We start from the raw sequence: 13285 nt of genomic DNA, 5'->3' as shown, positions 1-13285 counted from the left end.
TTTTTTAACAAAGAATTAATGAAAAAAATGTACAGCTGATAGATCAGAGGGTGCAATAAAAATCAAACTCGTGATTCGAAGAATCTGCAAATCGGTAAAGAAAGTTTTTTTTTTTTTTTTCTTTACATTGCACCATACTTAAAAATAGAAAGTACATTAGTCGGTTCAGGGTGGAATTCCCGATATCCAGGTATCCGCTTCGCGAGGATAAACTAATTCCTCGAAGTTCTGTACACACAAGAAAAAAAAAACAGATTTCCCGATTTTAAACTTTGTTCAGAGAAAAAAAAAAAATGTACTCATCGTTGCAATCGTGTACGTCTTTATCTATACAGCATATTTCAAATCGTGGCACAGTTGATCTATTGTAACGTTTCATGTCACGAATTCAGCTTTTCATTTTCTCTGTTGGTTCGTTTAAACATAAAATATGAAGGTCTTGGAGTTTGCTACGGAATTTAATAGCATGTAAGAACATTAAATAGCAGTAAAAATTGTCAGATACGTGAAGTTTTATGATCAGTTCGTGTTATTGTATATCTGAGAGCGGGGAGCATGTTTTCAGTATACATTTGTGTATATATATTTACACAGTTTAACATGTGCAGTCAGTTGGCAATAGTCGTAAGTCGTCGCCGAACGTTTCTTATGTAAGTAATTATTTCTCTCTTCCCTACAATAAGGTCGATATTTTTGAAACTTCAGCATTCTCGTATCCGTGCTAAATATTTGTTACCTCACCTAAACATCCTCTAAGATTAACTTTACCTACCGGATTGATCGAAAAATGCATCATCGTAATTGTTCGTCGTCAGATTTCAAATCCGATAGATTCAATCAGTAACACGTAAGATTATCCGTTACAATTCTTTATGTTGAAATTGATGATACAATAATTTAGTCTTTGTTTCCATATGTGTAACAACTTTTCTAGAATCAGTAACTCGTCTGGATTAGCTTGCAGGATAATTATTTTTTGCTCGAGCAGATTGTGTCCACTTTGAAGGAAATTTTTTTTTTTAAACTATGAATAATAATAATAATAATCGTAATAGTGGGAAAAATCAAGTTTAACTCCACTGTAAGCCTCGTAGGTCTAAACACCTGGTTTTTTGATCGTTGCGATTGGTATAGAAACTAGGAGCATCAGACAAGTTTATTGCGAAAATATATCAGTTGCTGAGTATTGACTACACTTGTTGTGAATTCATCATGAAAGGAGCAGGCTGTCTTATCTTTGCCGCGTTTGTATTCTTCGAAATTTACGTGGTCCACGCTACATCAACAAAAGGTAAGTAAGAAGAGTTAAAACAATCACCTCAACATAGCTGAAAATCTCTATTTTTATGCGATATACGGCTCCTCTGACCAATAAATTTAGTCACTTATTTTTCAATTGATCCGTGTAAATACACGACGTATTTACTAAATCATTTTACCGAGCCCTTGTGCATATTTTTTAACAATTCTTCCAATTACCACCAACTCGCAATTGGTAATCACTTTAGTTTTGTTCTCATAGCAAACGCAGCTCTTAAAATCTCTCGAGATATCAAGTCAAGTAAGGTATAAATCAATTCAGAATTCGAGCGAGTAAAGTTTTTTTTTTTTTTTTTAAGGTTAGGTTACACGTGAAAAACTTTCTTGGGTGATTTGATATTCTCAATATCACGCTGAAAACATTAGACTTCAATATCGATACACGCAAATTAACACAAAGCTCAATATTTTGGTATCTGTAAATGATTTTACATATGAAGTTAGCTTCTGCAACGTAGGGTACGGCTAAACGGAACAATAATATTGTAAATGTAATTGGTAATACCCAAAAATAAAACGTCATGTAGAAGCAAAACTTTTGTTACAAAGCAACCGTTTACTGTGATTAATGGGATCTATTCATTTCACTTTGACAGATCCGGGAAAGTAGCAAGATGAGGATTGACCAGCGCTGGTACGTCCATGGCTTGCAACGGACTTATACCTGCAGATTGGACCAATGACACCGTGCATCAATTTAAAATTATAATACGAGATACCCAAATACCAAAACCAATTCGATGATTAAATTATGAATAATAATAAAGCACGGTTTGAGATCTAAAAATTGACTGCAACTTTAATCTACCTATATTCAGAAAGCACTTACATTCTTTCAGACTCACGTGAGTCAAGTTTCCATTTTGAACGATAGCCTTACAATAAAAATTTTATACGCAATAAGTGGAACGTAGGTAAGAGCGAATCACAGTTCTACACGTTTCACAGCATGCTTACACAATTGTCACAGTCTGTGGCAACATGACTATTTTGCACTTGTGTAAAGCTGAAACCCGGAAACAAGAAGAAATTCATTCGCTTGGCTGGCTTAGTATAAAAACGGAATTGATGACAGGCCTAATAATAAAAAAAATATACTCTAACACAGCTTCAACAACGCATTCCTTTGTTAGGTTTGTATTATCGACTGTAATAGAGCAATGTAGAAGATCATGGTTTTGTTGCTGTATCGTATTTTGACATAAACTAATCGTGATTTAAGGTAATTTCATCGCACCTTGATTGTACTCTCCGTTTTACAATCAGGTTGTGCATTCATCAAGACATGAATCATTCATCTCAATTAATTTCCTGCGTCTTTTTTCCTATTCTCGCCGTCGGTACTTTCTTACCGCGATGCCAAACGCGTGTAAGTGATTCGATTAACCGAAAAGTACGGAAAACTTCGGGCACAATATTGCGGTCAGAGAATTTGTTACTTCTCTAGCCTCTGGGTTATTTATTTAGCCACAAAAGGTCGAGAAACGGGTAAAGTCAAGTGTTCCGAGGAGTCGTGAACGCCGCTGAATAGGAAGAGGAAAAAAGGGAAAGGGAAAATGAATGGAAACGGTACACGACTGAGCATTCAAAGAATTAGATGATATTTGGGTATAACATTACACCCCGCGGAAACTTTTCGCCCGTAGTTTCCAGCCTCCGGGAGACATTGCCAGGATAAAATATACGCGAGTGGGGCGTTTCTTCGCCGTTGGAGGAACCCTTATATAAGACCTTGAGGAACGTGAAAACGCGGTTTCTGCTACTCCTCGAACAGCCTTACACATACACTACGCGACGCCATCATTTTCCCGAGGTAAATATAAACCGAAAATTTTTCGCCAGGTGGGTGTGAGAAAAGGTAGCATGAGCTTGGTACGCGTAGACTCTTGAAAATTGAATCCAATATTTTCACTACGCAAAGTGTGAACTTCAGTCATAGTTGAGAGGGTACGAGAATAGTGTACCCAAGAAAAGAAAGAGAGACAAACCAAAAAAAAAAAAAACAAAAAAAAAAACGAAGCAAGCAAGCAAGCCTGAAATGAGAAGAAGAACAAAATGAAGACGACGCGAACTTGATAACGAAATTGCGAAAAGGATAAAGGAAATGTCGAAGACTTGAACCGACTCACGAGTTTTACCCAAGCTTTTTAAGCCGCCTCTGAAAATGGCACGAGCAATGATAATTTCCGCAGGGTAACGAGGAGAGTGCCTGCAAGCTCGGGGAACGCGACATATTTTCATTTCACAGTTCACTCCCGCGGGTTAGGTCCGAGTAACGAGATACGAGGACACGTCAGCTCTATACAGTACAAGTTTCAAGTTTTCCCGGTAATAAACTGCCGAATATTCGAGCTGCGTGCTGGCACCCTTATTGCGTAGCTTTATTGGGCAAGTTTCGTCGTTTGGCGGAACTGGCGCCCCTTTCGTTGTCGTGTCGTGACCTTCTCCGCCCCTCGTACCTTCTCCGGCCTCTGCTCAACACGACCTTTGCACCCGGATTGGACGTATAAGATTCGCGATTCAGTGCCTCAATTAAGGATGTATTGGCTATACATTCTCAGTCAAAAGTGAGTCTCGTCGACGATATCGAATAATTTTCGATAAGGTAATAATCTGGAAGAAATCAACCACGATAAAGACGATGAAAAAAAAAAAAAAAAACAATTTAATTTGAATAACGGTAATACCCAATAGTTGTCAATCATTTTTTTAAACAAAACGCTGCCTACAAGCAAATGTTATAACAAATTTTTTTTTTTTTTTTTTTGTCATTTGAAATGAATTCGTTGATTTTACCGAATACACATGAATTTGTAACCAATTTTCTGATTATTTCGAAACTTCCGTTTCCGAAGATTTTAAATTTTGAAAAATGGAGGAAAAATCGGAAATTTTGGATACGTTTTCGTCAAAAAACATTCTACATTACAATTAAGAAGTTTCCGGGGCATTGAAAGGATAGTTTTGTAAATACAGTCTTTACAAATTTTCGAAAACGAACATTTCAAAGTAATGCGAACATTGTTTCGCAATTCATGTGTATTCAGAAAAATCAGGAAATTCATTTCACATGATAAAAAAAAACATTCTCGAAAAATTTTCTAAACAATGTTTCGTTTAAACAATTGATTGACGACTTTTTGGAATTATTATTATTCAAATTTAATTTTCTAATCGTTTTTATTGTGGTTGTCTTCTGTCCGATTCTCATCTTATTCACCTTTGGTTGAGAATGTACATCCAATACATCCTTGATCCGTAAAATCTTCATCCAATGGAGCCTGGTGGTTTGGATTTCCATCGAAGTACACGGTCTTCTTCTTTCGTCACTTCTCCGCTAAGGAATATGCTAAAAACCGAGGCTCCGAGCTTGCAGAAATGGCTGTTAGCGTAGCCTGGCAACATTAAGCTGCGAGTATTAGAATGCCGCCTGACTCGACGAGCTTTATTATACTCGTGATATGTGATACCTGCCACGAGCCCGTAGCCACCTAAACCACGGAGCTTGGAACCTACATTACTTTAAAGTGGTTGATGCGTCGACCTTACGCCGGTGAAGTGCCGTATTTCACCCTCTTTTCTTTACTCTTTTCAGTTCTTTTACACTTCACACCGGAGTGCCAGACGGATATGGATATCAAGTCTCATTAGAGGCTTCTGAAACTCTGGCAACAGCAGCAGCTAATTCCGTTGTTTCCTCAAGAACGCCGCAAACTTTACAAGATCAACGAAAGTTTGGGAAAAATTTTTCCTCCAATTTTTGTTTTCCGTTGTCTTCTTGGTTCAGCACCGAGTATCTCTCGTTTCAGAAGCAAGTGGATGAGAGAGGGAGTTAGTGGCTTAGAAACAGGATCTCCCGATGTAGTTTCCTCGAGATGATATCGCAGATCCTACCAACTTTGCTGCCCTCCCTACGGAACATTCGATCCTGCAAGGGCAGTTTGAAAAACTCTTTCCATACCCTTTACGGGCGCATCACCGATTCCATCGTGTCCACCCACCCTTCGCGTGTCTCGCTATTCGCGTCGAGTCAAGTTTTTGGCGTAAGTGAAGAGAAGAGATAAGAGAACAACAGGCAAAATTTCGTTACAAGTTTTCAAACAAGTTACGGTTCCGTCGTCGTGACTCGGTATGCGTTGGGAATTGAAAAGCAACTTCAATTCCCCTCCCAGCAGTGGCTTAAATCGTATACGCGTATTAGGAATCATATGAATTTGTCAGGCTTGACGGGCTGGAAAGTATTTTTTCACCACGAGTAGGCCGAGAGAGAGAGAGAAAAAGAAAATTCACGGAACGCGTAATTTATTCAACAAGCCATTCTCACACTTGGGAAAAAAAAAAAAAAAATGTTCACCCTATTCTCCGGCCGGATAAATCGCCCCGCGTTCATTCTGACGGATCGGCGACTGTCCACCGTACAATAATCACACCCATAACCAAGAATGACTCGGTAATTTGTTGTAGCGGACACTAACGACGATTGACTGCCGAGAACGACAATCTGAATGAAAATCTTGGTGCCAATCGATACCACCGGGGTCACCTTCGCGTCGAGTCGCATGGTTGCAAACGGCAAGCGCCTGTCCGCACATCGCGTGTCGTTATTACCAGAAAAAAAAAATGACGGCACATCCGCGGGACAAATGGAAGAACTAACGGTTCCGAGGAACTTACCGCAAAGCTTCAGCCTCGACTTCTCGCTTTGAGATCTTCCCTCGACCCGAGAGTCCTTGAAGATCTACTCAAGTCAAGGAATATCCGTAATAGTCCTGAGTTCACGGAGCTACGTAAAAAAAAAAAACGCTGTGGTGCCCTTAGCCTCGGCTTGGAATGGCGGCATTCGACCCCAAGTCTCGTTTTTGCGTTCGGGTAGAAGTAGGTATAGTATCCGCAAAGAATCCACGTGACCACTTCCGCTCAAGCCTTTTCTTCCACCATAGTCAAAGCTCCGTCCAGTAAAGCCGGCTGGCCAGAGAATTTCTAACAGAAGAGCTCGCGGTTTTTCCTTTGACCTCTGGACTACAGTCTGCAACTGCACCTGAATAAACTTCTTGTGGTTATTCGTTTGTTTTTTTTTTTATAATTTTGTTTCGTTTTTTTTTTTTTTTTTTGTTTTGTTTTTACCCTTCTGTCTTTACGCTACGTCGTTATGATGCTTCCAGATGTTGTTGTAGTTAAAAAATCTCTGCTAGGATAGAGTTTCAGACAGACCTCATTCGCTTTGGGAAGCACCTGAAGTGTACCGCACCAATTTTTTCCAGCTTGCGATATGTTCAAGTACAGCAAAAAACGTTTGTCACGTTGATTTGATTTACGTGCCAATTTGGCCGTTTCATGGTTCGAAAGCCACATCAAAATTCACTCCTTGTAATCAATTTTTAATTATTTCTCGATAATGACTTACAATTGTTTGAAAATACTAATTGGACATTATTCACCATAATCGCTTAATTTTGGGTAATGAACATTAGGGGAAGTTTTTGTCCTTGAAACGGCTGGGTTGACAGGTTGAAAAAAAAAAGAAATCACGAGTCTGATGTCTTTTGACTTATGACAACGTGTCAGAGAACAATGAAAATCGGTAAGGTCGTAGACCTCGTCTACTTTCCCTGTCAGTTCTTCTTCTTACCTTTCTATGTCCCTCAGTTTTTTAATGATTCTGCAGAAGAATTCACATTTTCGCAACATTTTTAGAAAAGCGTAATTATTCTCGCTGCTGAGGGAAGGTCAGTGGTTAAGGGTATAATTAGATGTATTTCTTACCGAGGCAACACAATGCCTTGTGCCATATGCCTGTCAGGCCACTGGCATTATGGCCGGGCTCATTTTAAATTGGTTCGTTATGTTTTTTAATTAGGTCGCTTTGAGAGGCACTCACGGTACGGTGGTTTCAACTTCCCTCTTCTCTCGTTCTTCCTCTCGCACCGGTATCCGTTCCCTGTTTGCACGCACGTTCGGACAGTGAGCGGGCTTATTGACCCTTCTTCTCTTTTCCTTCATCAATTTTCGACATTACTCCCCGTGTTTTACGTTTTTAATTTTGTTATCTTATTACTGTCGTTATTCCCGATACCGGCTCATTGTGTGCTTTTTCAACCCTCCGGAGTCCTCCTTCCGCTCCTCCACATCCTCCTCTTCTCTCGTTTCAGGTGGTTGTATACGCGGAACGAAAATGTAACAAGGGTGGAACGGGGCTGCTGAATGAGAAACGTGATACACCCGCTGCAGTCGCACCGAGCGGCGAACGGGGGAAAAAGAACAAATGGAAGAAAAAAGTTAAATAAAAACGGGAAAAGTGAATTATGAGGGAAAAAAATGCTGGTAGACAACGCGCGGTCAACGATGAATGTAATAACGAGGAATCCTTCCAACTTTTTCAGCCGTGGAAAAAGGAGGATTCAAACTTGCCCGTCGTGATCATTGTCGTAATTAATTTAAAGTTGTGGTAACAAACTTTTTCGATCTCGATTCCCCCTCTAACTTTTTTTTACCCCCCCTTCCTCCTTCAACTGCATAATAGTCGTTGTGTTTTCTCTTCGGAATACGATGAATAATTAAAGGTGTATAAGTTTTTTCAGTTGAACTGCAAAATCGACAAAAATGTATAAAGAAATATTCGCTAGTGTGAACATTCGAATTTCTGAAATATCTGAACTTTCAACACGGTGAACGAAATTGAATTAATTGAAGAAAAGATGAGACACACTCACTCGGTTTTTACCTGGACGTATTTCGCTAAATGGTTAACATCAAAGGGTTGAAAATTTGTTCTTATGCGTATCTCATTACGTAAAGTTATCGAAAGATCGCTTTCGTAAGTCAAACTCATTTTTCAGTCCTTAAATTCACCGTAAAAAACAGGCAAAGATAGTTACAACAAACCGCGCTGACACAGTAGTTTCTTTTTTCTTTTTCTTCTTCTTTTCTAACGGAGTCTTTCCATGCGAGGCAGTCGAAGGGACTCGAGACAGAACCAAGAGTATCGACGTTCCGTCAAATGGTAACTTCGGAAATTTTTTAACTCGAGCCACTGAAAACTTTGTCAGCTATAATACTTAAGGTGTTTCGTTGGAGTTTAGAGCCTCTATTAAAGCGAAGAGTGCCGAGGAACTCTGGCACTTGGAATTATCATCTGCTAATAGGTTGCAGTGGTTCCCAACTTCGTTCAGCGTCGCTGTATCAGTGAGGAAAACAAGGATGGCTCCAACACGAGGAGACTGAAACAGTGCAGCTTACCCTAAATTTCCAGTAGTCCGAATCAAATTTCACCAATTGAATGATTCGTGTTATTATTACGATCAGTGTGTTGAAACACGTTTATATACGATAGAAAAATACGATAGAAAAACTGCGTTTGATAAAAAAAAAGTGGTTTTTTTTTCGTCAACGTGTTCTACTCCATACACTCCATACATTGAAGATACCCGAATGTTGGCTTTGCGATTGTGTAGTTTTGATGGAACGAATCAGAGTATAGAATTGATGGCTTGAATAGCGGATCCCCGAATCATGTTTATTGCAGAGGTATTTCAATTGCTGGGTACTGCTATGTTTACAAAAATGGAAGCCGATCATTCAACTCTCCCAATTACCGTGCTATTCGAATTCCATAGTAAAACTCAAACCATACTTTCATCGATTATTCAAGGGAAATATTATAATGGTTTCTCGTTACCTCTTGTATCGAATTCTACTTTGAATGGAGTTTAAAAATGGCAAACCCCGGCCACTATACTGTCATGAGGTTACGACAATTCCATTCCTGTTCGCAAGAGCAGAAAAGGTGAAGACAGAAACGAGGGTGAAATTGTAGGCACGTGACTGAATTAACTGGTTGATTTAGTGTAGCTGTAGGAAGAGGTGGAATTGTAGGACAAAATTGAGTTAGTTGGAACAGCAGTTGCAGACGTGGTGTTGGTAAGACGGCGCCGAGCCAAAGGTAATTTCAGAGTAGCTAACTTGCTCCAACCACCTTCTTCGAGCAACTTGTACCTAGCGGGTAGCCTACATCCACGTCCTGAGTTGTTAACCCCGAAAAATAATCAGCTGCCGGAAGCTGAGCGCTTTCGAAAACTTGGGAAGAGCTACTGAGTGGTGATTTTTATCCGCGGAAAGAGAAGCTGAGACCGAATGGCAGCCACCCTATAAAATAACGTTCCAAATTTTGTACAAGGCTATTTTAGACGTCCGATCATGCCGGGGCGTTCGAGGGCGGAAAAATAGAGAGAAATAAAAAAGGCGGGAGAAGAGGAGAGCGAAAGAGTACTGCGAGGGTGAAAATCGAAGAAATGGTGGTTCCAGTCGCCAATTGTGAAGCAAGGCGTTACGTCAAAGGAAAAAATGTCTGTCACTTGGGAAACTTAATGGAGCGTAAGGTGAAATAGCGGATGGAATTGAGTCGAGGTGAACCGGTCGCGACTGCAGTGAAGTTAAAGAGAGTGGAAGACCGAGGGTGACGCGAGGAGTTTGGGGTGAGCGAACGAGCCGGAGGCCTGGGAGAGGCGAAATCGGAGGTGGGGTGCAGGGAGAATCTATAGAAAAGCATATTCACACTCGCCCCCTTTCATTTGGTGTCGCGGGTTTTCACGTATGTGCCACAGTGGTAATCTCGCCCGATGAGAAGCGATGCCGCGCATTATTCGCGGGTGTGCAACTACGCGATAGTCGTTCATACACGTGACGAAACGGAATGACGATTAATCAAAAACGAGGTTCGAGGTCCGGAAAAATGCAGTGCTTACAAGGATTGGAGACCTCTTGTAAGTCGAGTTCAAATCCAGGAGCAAAATATCATCAACGTTATTTTTCCCTTCACCGGTTCTTCCATAACAGTGAAACTTCTCTTAACAGGCACCTTCCAATAATGGAATTCCTATTTACAACGGACAGTCTAAAAGTCTCCAGCAGCACAATTTACACGTTAATGTTAATCCGAATAACGGAGAATACTTTCGGTCCCGAAGGTGTCCGCTATTGGGAAGTTAAACTATACCTCCAGCTGATGTTTGGTGATCCTGAAGAGTGGAGAAAAGTAGTGGAGCCACTTTTCCGCTTCGTTAAGCAAGCTTTTTTCACTTCATCACACGCATCTCTACGGATTCAGCATGATACGGAGGATTCGTGAAACGGGAGATAAATATGTTATAATCAATGAAGGTACGTGATCCGTTTTTTTTATCTCGTACCACTTGAGGCCGGTCAATTAACGCGTCGGGCAAATAATGCTGACACGTACCAACGTACCGCATGGAGCCATCATGCACGGCCGCGAAAGCTAATTTCTTGGAATTGAATCACTCGTGTGAAACGGAAATTGGTCGAACCGTTGATTTCCGGTAGCTATGCGAGGCGTGTTCGACAATAGTTCATTAGAAGGACGTGTTCCTGAACCACCCGGACTTCGGGGTCATTCCGAATGTTGTTTTCCACCCTCGTAGATATCGATCCACCTTTCGTCTAGTCAAAGGATTTTCCAAATTCCGCACCCATGTGGACTTTCGAATGTTCAACCACGACGAAAAACCAATGATAATACTACGACGGTGGTAAGAATGAACGTGTTCACGATTACGAGTGACTGACAATCAAGGAAACTCACCGCTGTAGACGACCTCCTTGAAGTTGGTGTAGTTGGCGTCTTGAATGTGGATTTCGCACTTGAACGTGACGGGAGGCCGAAGCCTCTTGGCGTCCATAACGGCGATTGATTTGACTTCGTACCGTCCATCAGCGCGAGGAATGACTGTTTTTTGTTGTAAGATTTCTTCCCTGAAACAATCAGAATCGGAGATATTAAATTGAGACTGTTTGGTACAGAGAAATGTGCGGCTGTGGCTTAGAAACTTTGATTTGAGGTTGAATTAACAGCGGATATCTGTGCTCGGTGAGTCTTTGAAGGATTCCTCGCTAATCGAGAGAAATGAAAAGGATTCTTGGTTCCTGATTCCAGAGACTTTTTGAACGTCACCAAGCGTTGTTGACTGTTTCGCTAACACCGCAAACAACCCGACTGGATACTGCAGCAGCATTAGAGATATCGTTGCTACACAACCCCGCTCCTTTATCCAGAATACAGCTCCGTGATTCCCGAACACGTGAGGATAACCGAACCAATTATCCAACGGTCAATTTGGGACTTGGATGATTGTTTCGTGTATCAATTATCCACGATCTCGATTGCAGAGGAAAACTAATTAAACGATAACAAAGCTTCTATAATTGTCATTATACTTAGTGCCTGACTTATATCCTAATCGGGGGGATGTTCATTGCCTTGCAATAATTGATAAAGTTCTTTGTTCGTTATATATTCGGCTTGGCACAGAAACTCTAATCTTAAGATCAGCAATATCCACCGGCACCGCAAAGTTTTAACAGCAATTCACTTCCACTGTGATTGAATAATCGCACACAAACTCACATGTCCTTTTGCAGCGTTATCGTTGGCAGAGGAGACAAGCCCTTGGCCAGACAGGTGACGATAAGCTCACAGTTCGATTCATCCGTACTTTTGTAATCCTGATGTATAGTGAAGTAATTTTCCGGCGCTGAAACAAGCGGCAAAGAATTATCAGGACATCAGAAACAATTCCAAAAAAAATTAGTCCAGATCAAATTCTAGTTCGTCGTTAATCCCGACGGCTTTAAAAACAACGGTTACAAACTGATTGGAAGGTCTCGATTTTTCACTATTCCAATTCGCGAGTTCGTTAAAGCTTTTCGACATCCGGAGGCCATTCGTGATGCGGTGATTCGCGAGGGTAATTTCGACCGTGTCTAGCGTGACGTTAGTGACAAGGCTTGGCAGCGGGGTGGCGGTTGGAGTGACGAGATTCAAATTAAGCCCGGAGAAAAGCCATCGCGTCGCGTGTCACTTGCTCCCCGCGATCTTCCCGAAAGTCTGAATCATTCCCGCCCCACTGTCAAATTTTCTTTTCACTCAACGCGGGCTCCTGTGGCACCCCAAAACCAGACAATACCACCAATGTGGAGAGCGAAAGTTTGCCACTTGGTACTCACAGTACACCACCATCCTCTCTTCCTCCTCGACCTCGTCGTCGTGAGTCCAGACGACGCACCTGTAGTTCCCGGAGAGCTCGAGCCCAGGTCTGACAAGCTTGACGGCCCTGTACATGGTGTTCGAGTTGTTGCTAGCCTTGTAGGACACGTCGACGTACTTGTGGAACTCTTCGGAAGCTCGCGGTGGACTTCCCTGAACCCACTGATACAGCACCTTCGGTCCGATGTGCCACTTTATCGTGAGACCAGTGTTCGATGATGTTCCCATCTCGTAGTTGCAGTCCAGAATAATCGGCTCCTCCGTACCCTCTCTCACCACCTTCGGGATTCTCACGTCCTTTATGTTGATCGCCCAAATGTCTGAAACCGAAAACGGTAACAACGGAGTAAGAATCAGTAAAAAGCGTCCGGACCACATGGGTCCTGTTTCCAAAGTACCGCTCGGCCTTTCAACCTTTCAGATACTCAACGAAGTTACTAGTTGGGTGAATTATTCAGCGCCAAGCCATCGACTTGGAGTACCACTTCGATTTCATGTCTGAAACCCTCGAAACTATAATCCCCAGAGTTATAGATCAATAGTTAATGGATCGGCTGAGTGAAGCGAGTGTAGCTCGATATTATCGAGGAACGTGCACTTCGGCTCAGCCGAAAGTCCTTGGATTGTATCCTCGCGATACAGACGCTTAAATGAATGTCCAGATGTCTGTCAAGTCTTGCGTCAGCTTCTCTGGTCAACAGTCGCGTATAAGTACTGCGAAGCTTTCAGAACGGAATAGAATCTGGAGAAAAGATTTTGAACGAAACGCTGTATTCCATGTGACAAGTGCCTCTACATTTTATCATGTTTATTGCAAAGTACCGCAATGTCGTATGCTCCAAAACTCTTTACGATTCTCCCCCACCAACGAGTAGCTGCACCGTGGCGTAATTTAAAATGACTACC

General features: G+C 41.6%; 1 protein-coding gene and 1 long non-coding RNA gene across 3 annotated transcripts in view; one reads left to right on the top strand and one right to left on the bottom strand.

Moving 5' to 3' along the window:
- Window positions 1-13285, bottom strand: part of LOC124308830 (uncharacterized) — a 46776-nt gene that overhangs the window by 18809 nt on the left and 14682 nt on the right. For both annotated transcript variants that reach the window (XM_046771962.1, XM_046771963.1), the window contains 3 exons: window positions 12340-12699; window positions 11741-11867; window positions 10919-11088 (listed from right to left, as the gene is read on the bottom strand). In XM_046771962.1, the coding sequence (XP_046627918.1) occupies window positions 10919-11088; window positions 11741-11867; window positions 12340-12699 (657 nt within the window). The remainder of the gene's footprint in view (window positions 1-10918; window positions 11089-11740; window positions 11868-12339; window positions 12700-13285) is intronic.
- Window positions 534-2101, top strand: LOC124308833 (uncharacterized). The gene is made up of 3 exons (XR_006909114.1): window positions 534-650; window positions 1177-1291; window positions 1917-2101. It is a non-coding gene; the product is annotated as an uncharacterized LOC124308833 (long non-coding RNA).

The sequence above is a fragment of the Neodiprion virginianus genome, chromosome 7, assembly GCF_021901495.1.
Source record: "Neodiprion virginianus isolate iyNeoVirg1 chromosome 7, iyNeoVirg1.1, whole genome shotgun sequence".
In the NCBI taxonomy this organism is placed as follows: Eukaryota; Metazoa; Arthropoda; class Insecta; order Hymenoptera; family Diprionidae; genus Neodiprion; species Neodiprion virginianus.
This window is presented reverse-complemented; position numbering and strand designations above follow the sequence as displayed.